General features: G+C 40.6%; 1 protein-coding gene across 4 annotated transcripts in view; it reads left to right on the top strand.

Moving 5' to 3' along the window:
- Positions 1-26,595, top strand: part of CSMD3 (CUB and Sushi multiple domains 3) — a 567,871-nt gene that overhangs the window by 101,288 nt on the left and 439,988 nt on the right. For all 4 annotated transcript variants that reach the window (XM_033155765.1, XM_033155768.1, XM_033155767.1 and 1 more), the window contains exon 2: positions 2,204-2,426. In XM_033155765.1, the coding sequence (XP_033011656.1) occupies positions 2,204-2,426 (223 nt within the window). The remainder of the gene's footprint in view (positions 1-2,203; positions 2,427-26,595) is intronic.

Genomic DNA, 26,595 nt, shown 5'->3' with positions numbered 1-26,595 from the left:
TGAGAGTGGAGTCCTTCAGCTTCCTGACAAAAACATGGAGTCCACTTTTCTCTGAAAAACAGAGAATTCCATCCAAGATCCCGAGGCACATCCCATGTAAATAATTCAACATAACTCTTCATAAGTAATTCAAGTTTCATTCTGAAGAAGTGATATCTGAACTAAATGTATCCCAAAGGCTTTTACAAAGTTAACTAATGCAGTCAGAGTTAAATAATAAATAACAACAGATAATTTTTCAGATGGGATTTAAAAATAGATCATGAGTTGCTGAAGGCACCAATGAGGGGGAATAAGAAATCTTTTGGGTATGGAATTTTGGTAATAGACGACAGTGTGCAGGCCAAACTGAGAAGGTTATGGAACGGTTGTTCTGAACTAGTTTGCAGGAACCAAGCCTATTGGCCTTAGACCATTGGTACATTGTAGGAACAGGGAACCTGTTGCGCTTCAGAAGTTCATTGACTACATCTCCCATCATTTCCTCGATCAGTGGAATTGGCACTATTACAAGTGCCTCATAATATCCATTCCGCATTTGTAAGAATTTTGTCATTTAAGAAGGCCTCACCTATACTTTGGAACTCTTTGCCTATTGATATCAAGCAGACACCTTCTCTGAATTATTTTCAGTGCCTCCAAAAAAACATTGTTTCGTAAAGCCTACCCAAATGCTTAGAAAATTTAAACTTTTAGTATATTAACTTCTTGTATGTTTTAATATATTTTAATTTTCACCCAAATTTTATTGTTTTATCTTTTTGAAAACCACTTTAAGGGTTGTTTGGTTTTTTGTTTTGTTTTTTTACAATCAAGCAGTGACACAGCTTTGAGGGTTAAAAACAAATGAACAATCAAACATAACCAGTGTACAAATTTTATGAAATAAACAAAACGAAATGAAATGAAACCTACAGCTGTGTTCCTAGCAGACCTTGAGGTATAATTATTAATTTTTATTAATTCGATCATCCAGCATTCACCATCAGGCTACAACAATTTAAATATTCAATATTTAAAACAATTAAAACAAATCATACCCTCAGGAATAGAATGGATCCCGAAAACACATATTTTGGGTGTCAAGACCAAGGTAAATAGGTGCACTTTCAGCATACTGACAATTTGGATTTTTCAGCATCAAAGGTTCCCTCTGATTCATAGGTGGAATTTATCTGTTAGTAAAATTTTCTATGATACATATTTTTGCGCTTTCTGTCTCACAGTTGAATGTGTGAACTGCTGTTGAAAATATTGTCCTCTAGAGAATGTGAGGTGATTTGAAGCTCTGTCTTAATCCATGCAATATGCTAACAAGTTTGCTATTCCAGCATATTTTAATATTTTTAAGGGAGATGATGGATGTATCACAAAGAGAAGGCAGTGGGACAAGGAAGTAGGAACTGAGTTGTGAACTCTCCATGAAAAACAGTGCAATTGTCTCCTTGTGTTAAGGGCTAATGATTACTTATTTTGACTGCAGCACTGTGTGAGGAAAAGGGCAATCTCTTTGGCAATCAGGTCTCAAACTCTTGGGGTTTTATTGCTTAATAGAAGCATTTTGAGAAACCTATTAGCCTCCAGTGTCACTAGCCTAATGTGCTCCACTTTCCAACTGGAAAACTCTACTTAGCAACTAGGCCACAGCATTCTGCCCTAACCTGTGTTTTTGGAATGGACTTAAGATATAATACCTCCAGTAGAGCTCCACATACTAAAAAAGGTTAAAGGAAATAGTTTTCATAATGTTAGTAAAAGAAAGGGAGCAGCACATTCGTCTTGCTAGATGTGAATGGAGAAGACCAAGGGATAGCTCATTCAATAAGAACATGAGACTCTTAATTTCCGAGTCATGGGTTTGAGCCCTACATTGGGCAAAATTTGGGTTTGGACTAGATGGCTCTTGTTTGTCCCTTCCAACTCTACAGTTCTATGACTTGGAATATGAATGTCACAAGCAAATGGCAAGCTAATAATATGACACCTTGATCCTAAATTCACCAAATTGGACATAATGTAAATTCAAGACCCATAGGGGACTGACATGCCAAAGATGTGTTTTACTATAGTTAGATAAATATCTGGCAGAGTTGGAGCAGAATATTTAACTGATCTATTAATGTGAGGAAGAATTTGTTTCATTCAGTAAGGTATGTGTGGTGATAATGAATTTACTATTTTTTTCTTATTCATTTTTTTGCAGGATTTATTTATACATGTGGTGGAACATTAAAAGGACTTAATGGCACTATAGAAAGCCCTGGCTTCCCATATGGATATCCAAATGGCGCAAATTGTACGTGGGTAATAATTGCAGAAGAAAGAAACAGAATACAGATAGTATTTCAGTCTTTTGCTCTAGAAGAAGAATACGATTATTTATCATTATATGATGGGCATCCACATCCTACAAACTTCAGGACAAGGTAAATATTGTTGACATCATATCAAAATATGGCTTGCTACAAATGAATACATTGTCTCGAAATGTATTTCCTGGCAATATTGGAACTGAAGTTGTTACATTTTTTTTCAGCTATCTTGCTCATCCTCTTTTCAATAGCAGATGCTAAAGTCAAATTACAGAATGAGGTTCACCAAAAGAAAACATTGCCCATTCATTTTCAGATGACAGTTGACAATTCCTTTGACACAAATGCATTAGCTTTTGTAAAAACCATAAGTTTAGGAAATGAGAAAGCTTGTAACTCATCGTATTGTGTTTTTTCCCCCCTGAAAGCAGTTGTTATTTGGGTTACATTGTAGATCTTGTTGAAGCACATGGTAACTCAGTGGCACATGAGCATAAGGTCTGCAGAAGGTTCCAGGATCAATTCGTGGGTACTACTAGTTTTCATTTTAATTATCTCATATAGAAAGGCTGGTAAACATTTCTTCAGTATTCCCAATAGACAATATTGCATATGCACTATTTGGCCTTTTCCCCAAGGACATTCGTTATTCTCCAATTGCCCTTATATTTACATTTGAGTGATGAATCTTAGATTGTGCACATATATGCATAGAGTTTGAAGGGGTCTCAAAGCAATATATTGTGCCTGAGGCCAATGCAGAAAATTCACTGCATCCCTGATAGGTGGGGAATCCAGCCCCTCCTTAGAAGGTTTTTTCCTCTGCTGATCAGTTCATGCCATCAGAAAGCAAGAGATAACTAATCTTCAAGATTTTCTCTTTCTTTCACATGACCCTGCCATGTTCTTCTCCCTCTTGACCTGAAGATGCTTTGTTAGCCTATCATATAGCGACTGCCAGATATAATTAGCCAAAATGTCTGACTGGCCAACAGAATCAGAACTGAAAATCATGTGGAGCGTATGTAGGCATGGGGAGAAATCCATATAGTTTCATTTTAATGAAAACTTCTCAAATTTGCACTTCCCAAACAACTGAAACACAACTCTTCTTTGAAACTCACAGTACTCTATACATTGAGACAAAGTTCCCCAACCAAAGAGTGCATACACAATAAAGTGTGCATCAGTGAAAATACAAAATCCATGCTATTTGGGGGTAGGGGGGAGATTGCTTGTAGAAATCATTATACTAGACAAAGAAAATGTACACAAAAATAATACATTGGGAGAAATGTGCACGTAAATGCATATTAATTTTACTGCAGACTTTTACAATGTTGCAAAGGGATGAACTGAAGTAAAGGTTGTGGAACTGAGAAATGGAGAAAAACTGAAATTGACACATGCATCCATCACTGGGTGTATGGGAGGTAAAACTAGGGTGGCCATGCTACACCTGCCCACTGAAGCTTGGGACAAGTGAATAACATGCCCTGTGTGCAGATTGACACTTTAAAAAAAGAAAAATGAAAAGAGACTCACTCAGTGGTCTCAAAGCAACTCAGTGGTCTGGTGTATGGTTTTCGATTCATTGGTTGGCTACCTCATCAAGCTTGGCTGCACAAACTCCTACTTCCCCCCTCTGTGTTGGAGGAGATGTGGGACATGTGGGACACTGTTTCATTTATGATGTGAGGGCCCATCAGCCAAAGACTTTGGGTCTGCAACTTTCTCTACACTTAGGCAACTTATGATTATGCCTGATCCTACTCTTGCATTCCTTTCTGTTTTTTTGTTGGTAGACATCAGTACCCAGGTTCTGTTAACTGTTAGTAACTAACTGCCAAACTTTAGTGGCATGGAATTGGAGAGGAGTGGACAATCTTCCTCTTAAAACTTGGTATGATAAGAGTCTGGCAATTGGCACTTGATTAGACTCCTACCCGAGAATTCAAGGAAGCCAGAGGAATGGCTCTAACAGATAAATTTGTTCAAACTCAGTACCCATTAATTCATTATGCCACTATCTTTCTGGAGGGACACTTTCCTGTCAGCTTGGTTGCCAAAGTAAAATCCACTGTCATTTTGTATTGCAATAATGTATGACTATGGAAACGTTGTTTATCTTTTTATTGTTAATATATTATTATTATTTTACAATACCTTTAATAAAAAGCATTTTTTAATTAAAAAATAATAATAATGACATGAAAAGACATCTCTCGCCTCCAGTGGCTGAAAGTTGAAGCATCTTGATTACTTAAGAGAAATATCTCTTGGAAAGAATGCTTTGAAAAACCAGGGTCAGAGAAATAGCTGTTGTCTCCCTATTCTTTGGAGGGCTTATTGATCTTTGTGCTGCTTCCTTTATAAATACAGGCATCCTGTGTTTTTCAGGGTCCTTGGGGGCTCTGTCCAAAAACACGTATTCATTACTAGAGAGCCCAGGAAACTTGGTTTGCTCTCCACTGCTCCATCTCTGTCTCAGTTGACCAGCTGAGCAAAAGCAGTTCCGAAATGATTAGGAGCAAATTAAGGGCTCAGCATTTTTGACGCAACTTTGAACTACAGAGCATAGGATCATTGATTTTCTTCAAACAGTCTCATGCAGTGCTGCAGCTTTGGCCACCACTTAGATAGAAGCAGAAGGCATGGAAGTAAGATAAGATTTACTGTGGGGATTCAGAGTTAGCAAGGAGGAATACAAGAAATAATGAGACTCCAAATGTCACCCATAGTCTCTCTATATACTGTAGGTGCAATGTGGCAGGTGGCTCTCGAAAATCAGATAATGTCAGTTAAGTAGAATTATCAAAGTTAATTGACTGGTACTCTATATACATGGCAGGAAGAAAATAGGAAAAGGCGAATAGACAATGATGGGGGGTGGCTCAGCAGTTTTAATCCTGTTGACTAATTTACCGGTAACCTGTTTTTATAATCCCAGATTTAGTTTATTGAATTGCATCTATATTTTTATTCCCTTATTCCTTTTTCAAACCACCTTGGCAATATGATGGTTGTTGTTGCTGTTGTTGTTCAGTCGTTCAGTCATGTCCGACTCTTCGTGACCCCATGGACCAGAGCATGCCAGGCACGCCTATCTTTCACTGCCTCCTGCAGTTTGGCCAAACTCATGCTAGTCGCTTCGAGAACACTGTCCAACTATCTCATCCTCTGTCGTCCCCTTCTCCTTGTGCCCTCCATCTTTCCCAACATCAGGGTCTTTTCTAGGGAGTCTTCTCTTCTCATGAGGTGGCCAAAGTACTGGAGCCTCAACTTAAGTATCTGTCCTTCCAGTGAGCACTCAGGGCTGATTTCTTTAAGGATGGATAAGTTTTATCTTTTTGCAGTCCATGGGACTCTCAAGAGTCTCCTCCAGCACCATAATTCAAAAGCATCAATTCTTCAGCAATCAGTCTTCTTTATGGTCCAGTCTTCTTTATGATGGTAGGGTCATGTAAAAAAACAACAAACCTTTAACTGATTAATTGCTCAGTTAAAGCCAAAAGAGCTGAACCTCCCTAAATCCACACTCAGTTCCCATAATGAAGCTGAGATGAGTACAGCACTTGCATATGTTAAAAATGTGTTGAAATTTCCAGCAGCATCACTCAAATATTTAATGTTTAATGTGTATTGTGTTTCTAATATTCGATTGGGAGTCACCCAGAGTGGCTGGGGAAACCCAGCCAGATGGGCAGGGTATAAATAATAATAGCAGTAATAATAATTTGAAGTTGGTTGTGTGTTATAGAGTCATAAACAGCTTGGACTCTCCATACTTTATGACCCATTTACACAATTTTATTATGAGGTAGAACACCTAAAAGCACTTCAGTCTACAGTAAAAAAAAAAAACTGATTTCTATTTAGTTTCCTTGGTGAGTTCGTGAAGGGCTGGCTCCTGGGGATTTTTTTTTTTTGTGGGGGGAGGAGAGGGGAGCTCAAGAAAAGATTTGACACTTCCTGTGAGCTCCACACTGATCTCTAGTAGCTCTATCACACGGAGTAAACCAATGTCCTGGAAATGTGTTCAGAACCTAAAAGTCAGATACTGTGGTTCAAATTCATCCTCTTTGTTCTGTATGCCTGATAATATTTATGTGAGCTGTACTGTTATCTTTCAGTCTGTAGGAAAACTACAGTTGTAAATTTAACAAATGTAATTAGATTGGGGTGAGCTTCATACAGCCAGGTCTCTCTTTTCTGCTTGATGCTCCTCACCCCTGCAGGGTGGGGAAACAATTTTCAGCCAGTGGTCCACATTTTCTCATGGGAAAATGCTTAGGTCCTATATGCCACTGGTGGCTGGGGACAGATGCAAAAGTGGACAGAGCAATGGATGTGACTCTTCCAGCTACGCAAAAGTCAGAGACATTTCCAGAGGCCCTCAAGCCATGAAAAGGTACTCAAGAAGGGCAGGTGGAGGGTATTTGGGGACGGGGGACAAATGGAGAAGCCTGGAGAGCAGTGTTTTGCCTCCTTTGTTTGACCTGAGGTCCCCCAGCCCTGATAAAGATATGCAGAGGAGAATGTCACAGCATGCTTCAGTGCAAAACACAAGCAACAAATGGTGTGTTGCCAAGCTAGACATTAGCAACCTGATGTTAATGCATGCCAAGCTTTGCCATAATTAAAAGCTTGTAGTTATGTCTCTTGAACCCTGACTATTATTTTCAGGCCCTCCCCCCGCCCAACAGGTTTGGAAACTTATATGGTTTATTAGCAGGGTCTCCCCCGCCCCCTCCAGTCCAGGCAGACTTCTTAATGCAGGCCCTGCAGCACAGTTTGTTCCAGGTTTATAAGTGGGTTTTGAAGACCCATTTATTTCTGACTTGCTTTTTCATAAATTATGTAGTTGTTGCTGTGGAAATGGTGCTGGGATTTGTTTTAGCCTGTTTTTAATGGTGTGTTACTGGCCAGCTGCTGCTGATATTGCTGTGCTTAGCTATGCTATTGTTATTTAGTTTTATTTGATCAAATTGTCTGTGGATGGTGTTTTATTCGGGGGTGGGGGTAGGATGAGTGCTTTCTTAATGAATCGATATATTGCATTTTTTATGTTTTATGGAACACAACTTAGGAGGACTGTGCTTCAAAACAGAGATGAGAAACCTATGACCCTCCAAATTTTGATGGACTTCCCATCAAGCTCAAGTAACATGACAGTTGTTAGGGATGATGGAAGTTACAGACCAACAGGATTTGGAGGTCCATAGCTTCCCCATCTTTACCTGAAAGGTGACAGACAAATGTGTGTGTGTATGTGTATGTGTGTGTGTGTGTGTGTGTGGATCTGATTCATGCTTTATTTATTGCCTTTTAGAAAGTGGGATCAGTTAGTTTTCACTAAGCGTCAATGACCTGTAGAGCAGAATTCTAGATAGCAAAAACTTGGTTGTTTTGAAAATCAAGATATAGAGCAAAGTGCCAAATCATGAAGTCTACTTTGACATTGGACAGCATCTCCTGTCCTAAAGCTTCAATGCTTTATCAGATCGTGTGAGACCGCCCAGAGTGGCTGGGGAGACCCGGCCAGATGGGCGGGGTATAAATAATAAATTATTATTATTATTATGAGACAGATTTATGGCTTTAATAGTCTACAATTTTCTGTTCATTATTTTTAGGTCAGGCAGGGAACTCAAATATTCATGAGTAGAGAAAACATGTTTTAAGGGGAAATTGCATTTGTCCTCAAATGACAAAGAAACCACAATAGTTGGGAAAGTTAATTATCCACACATGTTAAATATTTTCTAATGAAACAATGGTCCATTTAAAAACAAGTTCAGCTGACAGGGATAACTTTTATCAGCTGCCTTGTAAACAGCATAAATTATGGCTCTTATTTCTATTAATGTTATGTGCATTTTCGTTTATCTTCTTTTGCATGGAAAGTTGCAATTTATTTCTTCTTCTTTTATCATTGCTTTACATTTTGTCTGTACCTTGATTTCCACATCATTAATTTTCATGGTGATATCATTCTTGTTCTGAAGTTCTATTCTTCTCATTGTATCTGTATTACTTGCTTTCTGTCAAGGGCAATCTATATGTTAGGGGTGTCACAAGCATTTGAGGAAAAGTGCCTGCACAGGTGAATTCCCCTCTCAAACCTTACAATAAGGAATAGAGTGAGCACAGCATGGTTTGCAGCCTGCTGCAAGCTGGCCTTTGCTTGTCAGAAGAACAGGGCACTGTACTGAAGTCTTTTTCTTCAGCAAGCAACCAGAATTAATCACCCATCCACATGGTTGTTCTCCCATCAAACCAATTATTAGTTGTTTCAAAGCAGCATTCGGAGGTCTGTAGTTTGGCTCTAAAGTATTTTTGATATTGTATTTTTTTAAATTACTGTGACCAGCTCTGGTGAATGGCAGATAATAAATCAAATAAATAATAACAATTTAAGAAGAAATCTGTTGGATCAGGTCCAGGATCCTGTTCACAGTGACCAGCAAGATGCTTAAGAACAGCCAGCAACTATGACATGAGCCCAACAACATTTTCCTCCCCAGTAGCTAGCATTCAGAGGTGTATCACATACAATAGTAGAGGCAGGGCACAGCCATCATGACTAGTAGTCATTGGTACACTTTATCAAAGGGAAACTCCCCTCTAGAGTAGAAATCATATATTGAACAGATGGAAAGCTCTATAATCTAAGCAGCCTGAAAGCAAAGAGTAAGGTTACCGTCACTTCCGTCATAGAGCTTCAGAAAGCTGATGACAACGTAGTGTGTGCACACTCAGAGGATGACCTCCAAAGCATCCTAAATATCTTCTCAGAAGCTTACGAAAAGCTTGGCCTATTGCTCAACATCCAAAAAACCAACAAGCACAAAACAACGCCTCTGCAGTGCAACAAATGTTGGTCACTTCAGCTACCTGGGCAGTTACCTTTCCACAAGGGCAGATATTAATGTTGAAATCCAGCATTGCCTGAGCTCTGCGAGTGCAGCTTTCTCCCGATTCAAGTGCAGAGTGTTTGAGGACCGGGACATTCGCAGGGAAACCAACATGCTTGTTTACAAAGCTATTGTACTACCAGCCTTGTTGTACGCTTGTGAAACGTGGACCAAGTGTAAACGCCATCTCCAACTCCTTGAAAGATTCCATCAATAGTGTCTCTGAAAATTTTTACACATCAGTTGGGAAGACAGGCGAACTAATGCCAGTGTACTGGAAGAAGCAAAGATCACCAGTGTCAAAGCAATGATTCTTCACCATCAGCTTTGTTGGATTGGTCATGTTGTGCGGATGTCTGATTATCATCTCCCAAAGCAACTACTCTATTCCGAACTTAAAAATGGTAAGTGTAATGTTGGTGGGCAACAAAAGAGGTTCAAAGACTGTCTCAAGGCAAATCTAAACAAATGTAGTATAAACACTGACAACTGGGAAACACTGGCCTGAGAGCACTCCAATGGGAGAACAGCCTTTACCAAAGATGTCATGGGTTTTGAAGATGCTTGAACTCAGGATGAAAAGTGAGAAACATGCTAAGAGGAAGGCACACTTGGCAAACCCTCACCATGATCAACTCTCACCCAGAAACCTATGTCCTCACTGTGGAAGGACGTGTCGATCCAGAATTGGCATCCACAGTCACTTTTAAAACCGTGTTTATGGAAGACAGTCTTACTCGGCTACGAATGATCACCTCTTTAATAAGAAGCAGTAAAGCTATCAATTCAAGCTTCTTCTTGAATTTGTCTAAACCCGTTTAAAGCTATCCAACAACCATTACTACATACTGTGGTAGCAAGTTCCATAGTTTAACTACGTGATGAAGCACTTTCTTTTGTCGGTCTGTAATTTTCTAACATAGGCTACAGGTTCATTTGATGGCTCCAAGTTCTAACATTACGAGAGAGGGAGAAAATGTTCTTCCTACCCACTCCATGGCCATTTTAAAATCTTAAATACCTTACATACCTCAATTCTGTTTCCCCCCTAAACTAAAAAGCTACAAATGCTATAACCTTTCATCACAGGGAAGCTGCTTCCAGCCCCTTGATCACATTGGCTTATTTATGTAACATGAATTTATATACCACTCAAATATATCTCTTAATCATCAAAACCTCTAAGTAGCTTACATAAAATGTACATTAAAATTACCAATAAAATCATTTGCTATTTCTATGCAAGTACTGCTTGCTTGTCAAATGTGAGCTGGGAGGGAATCTCCTGTGAACTGACCCTTTGAATAATGAAAGGTTTGCACAGCCTCACAGTGCAAATCACAGACTGTACCTTTTGTGTCATTATGAGGATTATTATCTTCCATAATGAAAATTAAATTCTCTTTCTCCTGATGTGTTCTTTCGTTTGTGTCAATTCCGGAAGACCTTGCAGAAGGAACAGTCCTGAACTCACATTGCAAAATAGGGTTGTTTGAGCTAAACTTTATAGTTAAGGTTAAATGTAAGTATATTTTTCTCTCCCCCCCCCCCTAATTCAAGGTGACTTGTTCTAGCTTCAAAGGCTATAATGGCCTCCCCTGGAAGTTTCTTACCTGTAAGTGTGCTGATTACATTCCAAACAGGCCATGTTATTAGCTGAAGCAAATTTATGTCTGTGCTAAAAGGGCAGCTTCTTGGAGCCTATAATCCAACAGACCTTTTCATGATGGATTTTTCCTTAGCCGTATTTAGCAAAAATGTCACATCATAAATATGAGACAATAATATATAATGAAAAGGCAGCTCATGGCACTCCAGCATTAGAAGCATGTACAATGTTATGAACTTAGGGCTACAAATGGCTTGTAAGCGTGTAATCACAACAGCATTCTAATGCTTCATTAGTGTCTGATGGTTATTAGAGTTCCAAAAGCTGTCTCTTTGTCCACTTTTACTTGTACAATCTATTACCTTTGTGTCTGAAATGCCATGTTAAAAACATAACGGTGGCTGCATTTTGTGGCATATATTAAAAGAGAAATGCAAAACGTATGTGTCAGTCCAATCCTATGCATGCCTGCTCAGAAGCAAACTGTATTGAGTTTAAAGGAGTTTACGCCTTTAAATTCCATAAACTCCATATAAAGGGTAGTACCTCTTGTAAGGGACACGTTGTGCTCCTTCTGGGGTAGTTTGTTCACCTTTGGTCCCCACCCTGCACTCAGCTCTTGCTTGTCGCTCCTAGAGGCTGTCAGCATGCAACAGTGGCCACTCCCAGGGAAACGGCTTTGACTGGCCAGCTAAACCTGGTGGGGGGTAGCTGATGGGTCTCAAACCCTCAGTGAGTTAGGGACTTCCTCTGCATGTGAAGACAGGCTCTGGCAGATTTAGTGGATGAGACCAATAGTGGGTCCAACAGTCAAGAAGACAGTTACTGCACAGGCAGAAAGGCAGATGGTGCTTGTTAACATGGAAAGGTAGTCCATCGAGGACAAGGAAAACTCTGGTTCTAAACCTCCACTGCCTTGTGGGGCATCTTCAGGAGAAGAAAAGGCCAAGGAGTAAAACCGACACAAATCAGGATTGGAGTCCCTAACACGGTTGGATGGCGCCTTGTATGCTTCCTTCTGGCAACTCCAACAGCCAAGCTGGCACCAAATGTATTGCACTGCTTTCCTTTGGACCACATCAGTGAGGCCTAGGGGGTGGGTTTGGTTATCTGGGTGGCCCAGGACCTCCGTGCCCACTACTCTGTGTGTGCTCCAGAGAGGCTGGAGTTATGAGTTACAGTGGTACCTCGGGTTAAGAACTTAATTTGTTCTGGAGGTCCATTCTTAACCTGAAACTGTTCTTAACCTGAAGCACCACTTTAGCTAATGGGACCTCCCGCTGCTGCTGCGCCGCCAGAGCACAATTTCTGTTCTTATCCTGAAGCAAAGTTCTTAACCTGAAGCGTTATTTCTGGGTTAGCGGCGTATGTAACCTGAAGCATATGTAACCTCAGAGGCATAGGAAGGTCAGGTGGTACCCGGTGCGGAAAATTTCTTGTCACCCCCACCCCATTGATTCACCCCCCCCCACTGCGAAAATGGTTTTACGTTATTTCATATTTTCTTACAAAGGAATAATAACAAGTAATAATAATAATAATAATAAACTTTTATTTGTATCCCACCATCCCCGGCCAAAGTGGGGCTCAGGGTGGCTAACATCAGATACATAACATTGGTATAAAATCAAACAATAATTAAATTACCTCCTAAAAAAAATCTCAAAATCAAATTAAAGTCTAATTAGATGGCTTTCCACAGGGTTAGGGTTAGGAACAGTAAGTGCTCCACTGAACTGAAATTTCAGCCTTCACGACATAGGAAAACAGCCAAGTAAACAGCTATTTTGGTGGAGGAGGGTCAAGATATTAACCGATATGCATGAAATTTCATATATAGCTATATGATCCCTAGTATAGTAAAGATAAGACCTTTGGAGCAGGCATTTTAAAAAAAACACGTTTTTTTATGAACCGCCCTAGTAGGGCAGTAATTGTTCCTTGATGATTTGTCACCCCCTCCATTATGGAACATGGGGCGAACCGCCCCCTACACCCCCCCTGCTACACCCCAGTGTAACCTGAAGCATATGTAACCTGAGGTACCTCTGTACTTCTCTCTGTAGCCACAGCAGGCACTGTGATTCCCCAGCAGTTTGACTTCACCCCCCCCCCGAGGCACACTCCTTTGTCTCTTGAGACAGACGGATGCACTGTGTGAAGAAGTGATTTCTTTTACCTATCCTGAAACTTCCAACTTCATGTCCACAAGTTCCAGTATCACGAGAGAGGGACAAAAAGCTGTATCTATCCACTTTCTCTGTGTCATGCATTATGTTATTATTTGCCTTATCTCTAAACAAAAAAAAAAAAAAAACCAAATGCTGAAACCTTTCCTCATAGGAGAGTTGCTCGATCCCCTTGATTATTTTGGTGAAATCTTTAGCATCACAAATGTGCTTCTAAATGTTTTAATTTAGGGTTGACATCCTTGGGCACTGCTGACACCTACACTCAACCCTGTTCATTTATTTATTTCTTGTGCAGCACTGAGCAAGGCCACGTGGCTACCAACCATTTCCCAGAGTCGTCCCTGTATGGCAGGCTTTGTTCTAATACAAGAAACAGAGCTGAAGTATCTGCCCATGGGCCACCTTCAGATACAATTTCAGGGGGTTGGGAGACACAGAACATCCAATCTCTTTCTGTGCCCCTGCATCCCTAGGTGGATTCAGATGGCCTGTTAACATCCATACATATGATTAAACAACCAGGCACTCTGCATTTACCAATGAATCAAGTCACTGTCTTTAAGTCAACCAGAATGGTGTCTGAAACCACAATTTTTGATTAAATGAAAGCAGGGAATTTCTCTGGTTTTCTTAGATGGTTGCAATTCGCTAATACTAACCGCCCTGCCTTTATCTGGTTGTGCGGAGTTTGGGAATGAGCGGCTTTGTTCCATACATTTTGAATTTGTGGGGTATTTTGATATGCGTGTTGAGAAGAACAAAATATCGTTTAAAATTAGGAAATGATCTAATGCTTCCACATTGATCCGGAACAATGGTTTGCACATCCATCTGCACTTCATCTAACAGGGAAGCAATTGTATGTTGTACTGCCTGCATTTCCATTGCCTTTTAGCATCACTGCCGGCGTCTCTCCCCTGCCCTCCATTGTGTTCATTTATACATACCTGCCAACTTTCCAGGCTGCTTTATACACCTGATGAAATAGCTCTAGCTCAGTGATTTCCAGACTTACAAGTGTGCACAAGAAGCAAATCAATTAAAGTATCGTATTAGTCTGAAACTCACACACAGAGGAGGCTGCTCACTGCATTATCTGAATGCCCAGGTACTGCTAGCATCTATAAGCTTTTTTTTCTGGATAGGCCAAAAGGATTCATGCTTTAGTAAGAGGCATGAGCTGTCTAGGAACAGTGTCTGGAAACTTCACTTGATTCAAAATGTTTCTGGTTGGATTGAGCATTTTACTTGGTATTGGTCCACCTACCTTTGTTGTCAGTTTCCAGGTTCAACTCAGACTTGGTTACAGAGGCTTATTTTAATATTACATTATCCTTTTTCTATTTCCAAGTTTCATATCAGAGCAGCAGAAGTAGTTGCCATTCTATTCCTGCAGTCACGATGGTGCTATGATTTATGTGAGTTTTTAAATTCAGTTACAGGCAAAGCCAGTGTGGTGTAGTGGTTAAGAGCGGTAGACTCGTAATCTGGGGAACCGGGTTTGCGTCTCCGCTCTTCCACATGCAGCTGGTGACCTTGGGCTAGTCACACTTCTCTGAAGTCTCTCAGCCCCACTCACCTCACAGAGTGTTTGTTGTGGGGGAGGAAGGGAAAGGAGAATGTTAGCCGCTTTGAGACTCCTTCGGGTAGTGAAAAGCGGGATATCAAATCCAAACTCTTCTTCTTCTTCTTCTTCTTCTTCTTCTTCTTCTTCTTCTTCTTCTTCTTCCCCATTTGTGCAGGGGTTGCGTTCCAAGGTACCAAACATGTTGGTGGGGCATGTGTAAAAACCGCTCCACCCCCACCTTCTGGGGCCGAAAACGGTGTGTGCATCAGCTTTCCTGCAGGCCCCGAATACACACAAAATGGGAGTTGTCTGTACTGCACATTTTCAGAGAGAGAAATTAAATCAAAGTCCGCAAAGTTTTTGTTTGTTGGCTGGCTTGATAGGGTCCCCCCCCCCTCTAACACATCAGGAATGTAGAAGGAGTTTTGAAGCAAAGAGTTGTGGTGGTAGATAGACGAGAAGAGTTAATTCTGTGCTTCACAACTGAAGTAATACACATGGATATCTAAAGGGGAAAGGGGGGGTGTGAAAATTATGTAGCAGCACTACTCATTCAAAGTGATGATTCTTCCCTTTAAAGCTCTAAATAGTTTGGACCACATCACAGCAAACCCCAGAGAAAACTATACAATCAACAATAGAGCATGAGACTCATAACCTCAGGGTCATGGCTCCGAGCCCCACACTGGACAAAAGAGTCCTGAATTGCTGGTGATAGGACTAGTTGGCCCTTGTAGTCCCTTTCCAGCTCTACGATTCTATGACGCTATGAACATTGGAAACAAATTCATGCTACATGATTCCTGAAGATTCTCTTAAGAAGCCAGGTTTTTCCGATATGATGGACACTGTGGCCCAGGGAGGACATTCAGTAAGGCTCTTTTAGTTTAAAAGACCCTGTCTCTTTTAGGCCCTTGAGGAAATTGAGATGAAGAAGGATATTCACCAGACCACGTGCCACACATATTAAAATAGGCTGCATGAAGGTCCCAGGACATTTAGAGCTTTAGAAGTGTGCTTGTTGGTAATTCTTGATTTAAATTGACTCTCAGTTTGATTCTCTTTGATTTAAGGCTCGGCTTTAAAACCTCACTGGATATTCTAGAGATAGGACATGAGTGGGGAGCATTTTGCTGTTCCAGGGTCACATTACCATCTATGCAAACCATCCAGGGGGGAAAATGACAGTGGTTGGTGAGATCAAAGGCAGAAATCAGCAGAGCAACCAATGCAATTTTTACCTTTGTACATTTGTCTAGTTTCTACATACCCTCACACCCTTCATGGAGGCAAGCAAGAGGCATCATCAGGGAAGTGCATGGTTACAGGCGTGACAGGAAGGGGTGTGGTATTGGGAGAGGGGCGTGGCCAGAGGAGAGTTCCCAGAGTCTTTCCACCTGCCCCTCTGAGTATCCCACCCTTCTTCAAACACCATTCATTATCTCCCAGAATACTCTGTCTCACATGGTTGCTGTTTTTGTTATTGCTGCTTAGGAATGGGATATCCCTGTGTCTGCCACCTTGAGCTCCTTGAAGGAAGAGTGGGATAGAAACGTAACAAATGAACAGAAGGAAATCTAATTGTAGAAGTTCTGCCTCAGCTGGAGAACTCATCAGCTGTTTTCAACACAGTCCATATATTTCTCAGCAGGGCCACTACTGCTGTGTGCAATTACGAGGCAGTGCAGCTCTCCCTTTAGAAGAAAGAAAATTCTTCACATGCTTCCTTCCCAATGTCACTAAAAGCTGTAGGTTCCTTGAGTCTAATTTTTTTTTAACCCACCCTTTGTATCTGGGGATATCTCCATTGCCCAGTCCTATTGCACTCTTTCCCCCAATTTCTTTGGAGTTGGATCAGCAGGAATGATGCCATTGGCGGCTTGCCTCTGGATGCACTTCATAAATTCACAGAGTGCTTGGCAGAGATTCATATTGCTCTAATGGCCTCTGGCAATTGAACATAATGGCAGCAAGATCGCGCGACTTCCCCCTTCCATACGGTCCCTATAGGCGCAGCGTTGGCGTGGTTAGACTCACATTGTTCTGCATTACACTGCATGAAGGGCTTAATGATGAAAGAGCCTTGAGAGCAGGGTGCTGGGCCTGATCCTGTTTCTATACATACTATAATAATAATTTTATTATTTATACCCCGCCCATCTGGCTGGGTTTCCCCAGCCACTTTGAGTGGCTCCCAACAGAATAGTAAAACACAAAATATTAAAAACTCCACTAAACAGGGCTGCCTTCTGATGTCTTCTAAAAGTCAGATATTTGTTCATTTCCTTGACTTCTGAAGGAATACATACATAGGAATGCAGTGGAAAACTGATTTTGTGGATATTGAATCATTAAACAATGGATCACGCTTACCAAGTGACAGTGTACAGGTGGTAAGCACTCTGAATCTCAAAGTACCAATCCCCTAAGAGAAAGAGGTGTTGTTTTCAGAGAAGAGAAAGCAGGATTCCATTTCCTTTGGTGATCTGGCTTGCACAGAAGTTGCACATGCAGTGGGATGTAGGAGCATGTCTGGGGCTCATGAGACTTCTCCCACAGTGACCAGAACCACTAGGATGGACTAGAAAATACCCAAATAAATGCTTGTGCAAGTAGGCCCTACTATTATATAAAGGTAAAGGACCCCGACAGTTAAGGGGTTGTCCGCAGACAGTTTTTCCGGGTCATGTGGCCAGCATGACTAAGCCGCTTCTGGCGCAATGGAACAGTGAAACCAGAACAGCGCACGGAAACGCTGTTTACCTTCCCGCCAGAGCGGTACTTATTTATCTATTTGCACTTTGTTGGCGTGCTTTCAAAATGCCAGGTTGGCAGGAGCAGGGACTGAGCAACAGGAGCTCACCCTGTCACGGGGATTCAAACCACCAACCTTCTGATCAGTAAGCCCAAGAGGCTCAGTGGTTTAGACCACAGTGCCACCCGCATCCCTATTATATACTATTATATAGGGATAGGCAAATCTATCTGTTCCTGGTCTGTGTCACTTTCATTTTTTTTTTTTAGCTATAATTCTGTTCCATTTCTGCATTGATATGAGTTTTTTTTATCCGCTCAAATTTTTATTTAAATGCATGTTTTTAAATCTGTATTTAATTGAATGGGCATTCTCTCTCTCAAAAGGCAGCTGCTGGGAGATGTGGCCTCTCTCCATCCTCTACTCATTTGTGTATGCATAGAGAGAACTTGTGCAATAAGGATTTCTAATTATGCAAACTGAGTTTAAATAGGGTTGCTGCAATAATGCAAATCATAATGGCCTTGCATGTATATATGCCACAAGTGTAAGTGGCTTGCCCAGTGAGGCAGAGCTGCAATTCAAACCTCCTGGCAGTGGGGATGCTTTCTGGAGGAATATAAGAACAGCCTGCTGGATCAGGCCAATGGCCTGCCTAGTCGTGCATCTGGTTCTCAGGCTTGCCAATCAGATACCTATGGGAGAGTGAAGAGGCAGTGGGGAGGGGAACATGATGTAGACACACTGGCAGAGGCAATCTGGTCCTCTCAGAACTAGACCTCCCTGCCAGACAGCCGGCATTTCCCTGCCTGGTCGTGGCTCCAGTCGTTCATTTTGTACTATTTACAGGCACTCTTCTAGGTATCACTGTCCCATTTTTATCCGGAAATGATTTCACTTATCTCTATCCAATTCAAACAGCAATTTGTAATTTATCCCTATCAATTCTTTTTTCAGCTTGTTTGATTCCACAATTTCTGCGAGGAAGATCCAGCATGAATAGCTGCCAAGCTATATCAAAGAGAAGCACCAAACTGGATTTCTATATGAAATCTTTCTAGTGGTAAAAGATTTTTCGGTATCTAGTTAGCTAGCTAGCTAGCTAGTTAGTTAGTTAGTAAGTACACCACCCTTCATCCGCAGAGCTCAGGGAGGTTCACAACATAAAAATACAACATAAATAAGTTTATTACTTGATGTAATTAAATGACTTCACTTACTGATTCTTGACTTATTCCATTGTTACACTTGCGTTCGTTGTTTTCAGTTTATGTTAACTTGCATTCCCCCTCACTCTCCTTAACATACTGTACAATTTACCCCATGTTCTGGTATCGTTCAGCTATAGATTTCCAACTGCCAGATGCAAATGGCACCAAGTGGAAATAAGGAAATGCATAGTGTAATGAGGTCAGAGTATGAGGCAAGTTGTGCCATAGTTCGGTGACACAGCACTTGCTTTCCGCCAAGAAGAAGTTGTGTTACAGATGAGAGAGAGGAACTCGGTACTTTATGAGAATTCATAGCCATTGCAATTTTAATGTTACTTCTGGAGCCTTATTTGCCCCAACAGGGTTCCTCAAGTTGCGCCCTGTGAGAAAATTGAAGCAGTCAATAGACACTGAGGCTGCTGGCTTCAGAGAGAGAAAGATTTATTTCTGCATGCAGAGGCACTTGCGGTGTTCAGACACCCAATCAAGTACAAAAAAAAGTCAATTTTCAGACAGTTCTTATAGACAGTTCCCTGGCTCATCTTCCCATCCCAGGAATCTTGTCCTTGTCCATCCTTGCCCATATAAGGAACATTTCCTGTTGTACATTTCCTGTTGTACATATAAGGCAAAAGGACATTTAGCCCTGAGTTGGTTCATGCGCACTCCAGCAAGGCCATCCTATCTCTGACCTAGACAGTTCCTCTCTGTGCAAGGTCAACCTTCTACTGTTATCTCCAGACTCTTAGTCATAGCTTACACAGTAAGGAGTGCAATGCAGATCAAAATTCACAGCAAAAGCCTCCATAAGAAAGAGTTCTTTTATACTTCTGGACTAACAGTACATTCAGGTAAATATATCCAGGTTAGCTAATTAACCCCTTCACTTCCACCTTCTGTATTGATCGGGCACTGTCCAAAATTCCCTCTTTATCCTGTTTTTGTCGTGCATATTTCCCATGACTTTCTGTGAACATCCACCAGAATGTATGCACATTCCCCTTTCAACTTCTGTTAACCCATATATAGCACATTTGTTTTTTGCTAAAAGGAAGAAAAGGAGAAAGTCAAAAGCACTGTAAATCAATTAAATTCACAGTTGACAGATGCAGCATTATATAATGAAAATTTGAGTATCATAATGAGACAGAGGCTGTTTTTTTCTTAACCTATGTTTGATCAGGAATATAAATGATTGTACCAGGGGCTGACAAGTAATTACTTGTTTAGTTCAAAGCTACTACTCAATTATAGAATGCTCTGCTTTGACCCATGATCATTATTTTTAAATAATGCATTAATTGATTCAATGACTTCATATCTTGACAGGGGAAAGATGATAATTTAACACACACACAAAATACAAAAAACAAAATCGGTTCATGAATCATATCCTGATTGTTAATCCTAAAGAGCACACTCAGATAAAGAGAGAAACACCTAAATCTCATTCAAATACCAAATGTAATTGAAATACACCTGTATGCCTTTTAAATGCAGTTTATTTCAATGGTATTGTGTTAGTCTGGCAAAATATCGATGCAGATCTGTTCCAGCGATGTTAAAATTACCTACATCTAAGAGGGACGTGGGTGGCGCTGCCGGTTAAACCACAGAGCCTAGGGCTTGCAGATCAGGTCAGTGGTTCGAATCTCCGCGACGGGGTGAGCTCCCGTTGCTTGGTCCCTGCTCCTGCCCACCTAGCAGTTCGAAAGCACATCAAAGTGCAAGTAGATAAATAGGTACCGCTCCAGTGGGGAAGGTAAACGGCGTTTTCGTGCACTGCTCTGGTTCACCAGAAGTGGCTTAGTCATGCTGGGCACATGACCCAGAAGCTGTACACCGCCTCCCTCAGCCACTAATGCAAGATGAGCGCTGCAACCCCAGAGTCGGACACGACTGGACCTAATGGTCAGGGGCCCCTTTACCCTTTACCTTAAGATGACAGGAACCAAAGGTAAATTCCAGGAAAAAGGTTTCTATGATAATGTTGTTGTTGTTGTTCAGTCGTTCAGTCGTGTCCGACTCTTCATGACCCCATGGACCAGAGCACGCCAGGCACGCCTATCCTCCACTGCCTCTCGCAGTTTGGTCAAACTCATGCCAGTAGCCCCGAGAACACTGTCCAACCATCTCATCCTCTGTTATCCCCTTCTCCTTGTGCCCTACATCTTTCCCAACATCAGGGTCTTTTCTAGGGAGTCTTCTCTTCTCATGAGGTGGCCAAAGTATTGGAGCCTCAACTTCAGGATCTGTCCTTCTAGTGAGCACTCAGGGCTGATTTCTTTGAGAATGGATAGGTTTGATCTTCTTGCAGTCCATGGGACTCTCAAGAGTCTCCTCCAGCACCATAATTCAAAAGCATCAATTCTTCGGCGATCAGCCTTCTTTATGGTCCGGCTCTCACTTTACTACTGGGAAAACCATAGCTTTAACTATACGGACCTTTGTCGGCAAGGTGATGTCTTTGCTTTTTAAGATGCTGTCTAGGTTTGCCATTGCTTTTCTCCCAAGAAGCAGGCGTCTTCTAATTTCGTGACTGCTGTCACCATCTGCAGTGATCATGGAACCCAAGAAAGTGAAATCTCTCACTGCCTCCATTTCTTCCCCTTCTATTTGCCAGGAGGTGATGGGACCAGTGGCCATGATCTTAGTTTTTTTTGATGTTGAGCTTCAGACCATATTTTGCGCTCTCCTCTTTTACCCTCATTAAAAGGTTCTTTAATTCCTCCTCACTTTCTGCCATCAAGGTAGTATCATCAGCATATCTGAGGTTGTTGATTTTTCCCCCGGCAATCTTAATTCCGGTTTGGGATTCATCCAGTCCAGCCTTTCGCATGATGAATTCTGCATATAAGTTAAATAAGCAGGGAGACAATATGCAGCCTTGTCGTACTCCTTTCCCAAATGCTTTTGCATAGTCAATGAAGCAGAAGTAAATGTTTTTCTGGAACTCTCTAGCTTTCTCCATAATCCAGTGCATGTTTGCAATTTGGTCTCTGGTTCCTCTGCCCCTTCGAAATCCAGCTTGCACTTCTGGGAGTTCTCGGTCCACATACTGCTTAAGCCTGCCTTGTAGAATTTTAAGCATAACCTTGCTAGCGTGTGAAATGAGTGCAATTGTGCGGTAGTTGGAGCATTCTTTGGCACTGCCTTCTCTGGGATTGGGATGTAGACTGATCTTCTTCAATCTTTTGGCCACTGCTGAGTTTTCCAAACTTGCTGGTGGGTTATTTGGGGTCAGTCTAAAATCCAAGACAGAGGATTCAGGAGAATTCCAATAGAAAACTTGATCATGTAAAAAGAAAAGGAAAAGCAGGTGTGTGTTTAAAAATGAAATAGTGAAGTCCAAACTTCATTCAAGAATAATTAAAGGATAAAGAAGCAGAGAAGGAAAGTGACCTATTAAAAATCAGATCTATTAAAAGCTGCCCATAGGTCAAAGACAGGAAAATGCTATCTCTGGTAAAAATCACAAGGAACAGCTCTGATAAGGGAGAAGTAAAATCTCCCCAAAGTTTAATTGGAGCTGTACAAAAAGTAAGTGAAAAGCTCATAATCCCCTGTAAAACTATTGCAAGCAAAAATAATGAAATCTACAAGCAAGGTTTTTATGTGTGTGGGGGGGGGGGTTTGTCTTCTACTGAAGAGGTAAGATATGGCAGCATGTATGTAGGCTGTGTTTTCAGTAACCCTTCCCCCCACCAAAAACAACAGCTATTACGACAAACAGTATATAAAAACATCAAACAGAAGATTGTCTCCACTTTAATTTGTGAGATATTGGAAGGTACCAAGTAGGGATGTGGAGAAATCCCCCCCTTTTGCATTTTAATGGGAAATGATTTAATATATACTTCAGAGAAGAAGAAGAAGAAGAAGAAGAAGAAGAAGAAGAAGAAGAAGAAGAAGAAGAAGAAGAAGAAGAATTTATAATAATAATTTTATCATTTATACCCTGCCCATCTGGCTGGGTTTCCCAAGCAATAATCATTCCAAAATACGCAAAATGCCCTTTGAAATTCACACTTACATAGATTGTCTGATACAGTTCTGGAGAACTAAACAATGTTTCTTACAAATGAATATATTAGGGAAAGTGTTGTGTTAGTGAAAATAACATACAAACGTGCAATTGTATTGGGGGAAATGGTTTTTCGAAAACAAGCACATAAGTCAAAATTACATACAAAATGGATTTATTGGGAGAAAGTCACACTAAAATGCTGACAAAAATGTAATGGGATTTTAATAATAATAATAATAATAATAATAGAAGAAGAAGAAGAAGAAGAAGAAGAAGAAGAAGAAGAAGAAGAAGAAGAAGAAGAAGAAGAACTGAATTTAAGGTGGGGGAAATGAGAACCTAAGAGAACTGAAATTCCCTGGCTGCAGCTGCAAAAAGAGGAAGAAGAGGGGGCAAAGGACCCAGCTGATTATTTCTCAGTTACTGAGACAAGTGAGGTTGACAGAACTGCCCATTTTTGGTATGGAGTTACTGGTGTTCCAGAGTGACAGGGTGGAAATGTTTGTTTTTCAGCAGATGAGCTGAAATGGCGGCATAAGCAAGAATGGACTGACTGAAAATAGAAGCTGGGCTTTTCACTGTCAATGAGCGTGAACCGCACACAAATGTATATTTTTTTTCTTGGCAGAGGATGTCAAGATACAGTCCTTGACCTTTTTAAAATGCTTACTTTATTAAGCAATCATATCTCCTGTCTGATACCTCAGTCATAAGAAAAAGCAAATGCCATTGTCTTGTATGTGCCAGGGATTGAAGCTATTGTGGAACAAAGATTTGACAGAGATCAGAAGGCCAAAATCAACTTAAATCTAGAATAGAATAGCAGGGAATATTAGCTAATAACAAGGGTTGCAGTGAACCCCAGCTGTTCCTGTCATAAAGAGAAGCAGTTCCCTGTGTGCTAAAGACATTTAAACTTTGGGAAATAGAATCTGTATTCAATAGAAAATGATTAAATTAAAGCTCTGGTTTAATCTAATCTGTATTTAAACTTCAGAAACCTATAACTTCACTATACATTTGCAAAAAAAGAAGTCATATTTAGTCTGCAATTCTATACACACATTGGACCAAGAAAATAATCAGAGCCTGCTGGATTATGCCAATAGCCCATCTAGTCTTCTTCTGTCTGTCCTGAGTCTTCCAAGATTCAGCTTCATTTGATGACCAAGAGTTCTAGTGTTATGACAGAGGTTGAAAGCTTTTCTCTATCTACTTCCTCTATGCTTTGCATAATTTTATATACTTCTATGATGTCTCCTGTTAACTCACATTTTCTCTAAACTAAAAAGCCCCAAATGTTTTAACCTTTCTTCTTAGGTAAGTTGCTCCATCCCCATCAATAATTTTTGTTGACCTTTTCTGAACCTTTTCCAGCTCTACATCTAGACATGTGTTCATTTATTTAAAGCCTTTTAAACCTGATATTCAGCTGAAAACACTCCCAGACCAACTTACAGTCCCTGCATTCAGGTTTATAATTTAAAGGACATGACAGAAAAGGAAAGGGGGAGAGGGAGGGAGGAGAAGCTGGACAGGCGAAAGCAAACTCAGTCAGTTCTTAAGATTACGAAGTTCTTATAATGGCTAACTGATAGAGAATCAGTTCACAAACCTGATGGAATGGCTACTGGTAAATAACAGATAAGGGAAATGAACCATAACTAATGTTTAAGCAGAACCAATGAACTAGCCCTGATTCCCTTTTCTCCCTCTGTTGTAGCTTGATGGATTGGCCGCTGCTGTTTTCACAGTTAGGGCCAGAGTCAGCCCATCTAAGATTGCACTATCAGGGACAAGTGATATACTGACTGTACATGCTATCAAAAAGTTCGGCTACATCAGATTGGAGTGAGGCCTAACTTGAAATTGGATTCTACTACTATTACTACTGCTACAGAGCCCTTCTTGTCAGGGCTGCAGTTTTCAAACTACAAACTTCATGATTCCTGGCAGGAATATCCTCTTGGAAGTTCTCTTGCATGGGAGTAAGATAAGGCAGGGAAGAAAGAATATACGCTTCACTCATTTGGGCTTTTCAAGTTTCACTTGAATGACTGGCTCAGCATCTTACAAATAAAAGATAATTCCAAGCAAAGGTCTCACTCCTTACATCTTCCATTTTGCCTGGAGTTGTTTTCCTAGAGAGCCATTTACACATCCATGCTTCCACAGAGCCTGAGAACATTTCAGAATGGAGATTTGCAACCAAATACCTTTGTCACCTGATCTAAGGTTAAACACTCACATGTTAGCTAGCAGAAAACAACAATTGTTAATTATCAACCCATCAAGGAGTTCAGAGACCACTTCATATACTTCAGTGGAATTTCCCCATGTTAAAGCCTTCCGTAATACACATTTAGGCATTCCCCATTTTAGTGTCAAATAAACAAGTATACTTAACAGAGCTCACACCCCACTGGTTAGTCATTCTAAACAAAAACAAGACAAATAAGAAAACTTAAGAAAATGAACAATTTTCTTAAGTACTTTAAACTCAACAGTACTGCCACAGCTGAAAAACCTATGCAAAACTCTTTAACCGCAAACATTTTCTTTCCAAGTATTTATCTATTTTGCTTTCAGCAGTTCAGACTTAGCATATGTCTCTTTTAAGAACACCAGAGAAGCAAATTAAAGTTATTTGTGTGGTAGATGAAAGCTTGAAATTACAGTAAGTTGAGAAATTGCCTGTGTTGTGACTACTCTTCTTATCTGGTTTCTATTAATAGAAAAGCTTTTGTAAGTGGAGGGAAATGTTGTTTTTAATATGATCCCAAGACCATCCTACCCACATAATAACAACTATACACATATGGGGAAAATTTAAAGGCATGCTCAATATCACAATTAGGCTGGAAATTAGCACCAGAGGCTGTCTCTGGAGCAACAGGCTGATGTTGCCTACTTCAGCCATACACATAGTTGAATATACTTCCACCAAATTTAAAGAAACCGCTGAAAAGAAACTCTATTCACATTTGCAAAACCCCACCTACTTCATCTGTGCAGTCTATTCCAGCTTCTTTTTCTTGCTCACAGTCAAATGTGATGGCGCCTCAGTTACTGAAATCAAGACGCTGACCTTATTGAATTCCTCATCCATAGACAAAGGCCATTGTGTATCCAAATGAATATAATTTTGGTGGTCAGTCTAAACCCCAGTAGATTCAATAACACATATGTTTTCCCCAGTTTGTGTCCTACTCTGTTGTGTCCTTTCCCATATTGCGTCCCCCAAACAGTCTAAAGGCCAAACGATGCATTTCTCTTTATTTTCATTTATTCATTACAGGTGCATAGAAGCCTGATGGTTAGCATGATTGCAGTGCATGGGCAAGGGAGATTTACACATATGCTTATAAAATGTGGCTCTTTTGTGGGGTATTATTGGGTTATTGCTTTTATTTTTATTTTATATACTGTGATCTTTTTATGTGAACCACCCTGAGACCTCCGGGTATAGGGCAGTATATAAATTCAAATAGTAATCATAATCAGCATCATCAGCATCATCTTAAGCTCTCACACATTTAAAAACGTTACAGGTGGGTAGCCGTGTTGGTCTGCCATAGTCGAAACAAAATAGGAAATTCTTTCCAGTAGCACCTTAGAGACCAACTGAGTTTGTTCTTGGTATGAGCTTTCGTGTGCATGCACACTTCTTCAGATACCAAAGAAGAAGAAGAAGTACTATCTGAAGAAGTGTGCATGCACACGAAAGCTCATACCAAGAACAAACTCAGTTGGTCTCTAAGGTGCTACTGGAAAGAATTTCCTATTTAAAAACGTGTTCACAGTGGAAGGTTTTGTTTTCTATAGAGCTTCTAAGAGTTTACTGTGCACATGGTGTTTCGTGAAATGCTAATTTTGAAATACTAAGCATCTGTTGGTAGCTGTCAGGTGTCAATTACTTAGTTGCAAAAAAACTGGATTCAGAAGCTGGGTTCCTTTTATAGGCCTACTGTGTTAAAGGATTGTAAAATTTCACTTCTGATGGGC

The sequence above is a fragment of the Lacerta agilis genome, chromosome 7, assembly GCF_009819535.1.
Source record: "Lacerta agilis isolate rLacAgi1 chromosome 7, rLacAgi1.pri, whole genome shotgun sequence".
In the NCBI taxonomy this organism is placed as follows: domain Eukaryota; kingdom Metazoa; phylum Chordata; class Lepidosauria; order Squamata; family Lacertidae; genus Lacerta; species Lacerta agilis.
Note: the sequence above shows the minus strand (reverse complement) of the source record. Positions and strands in the feature narration are given on the sequence as shown.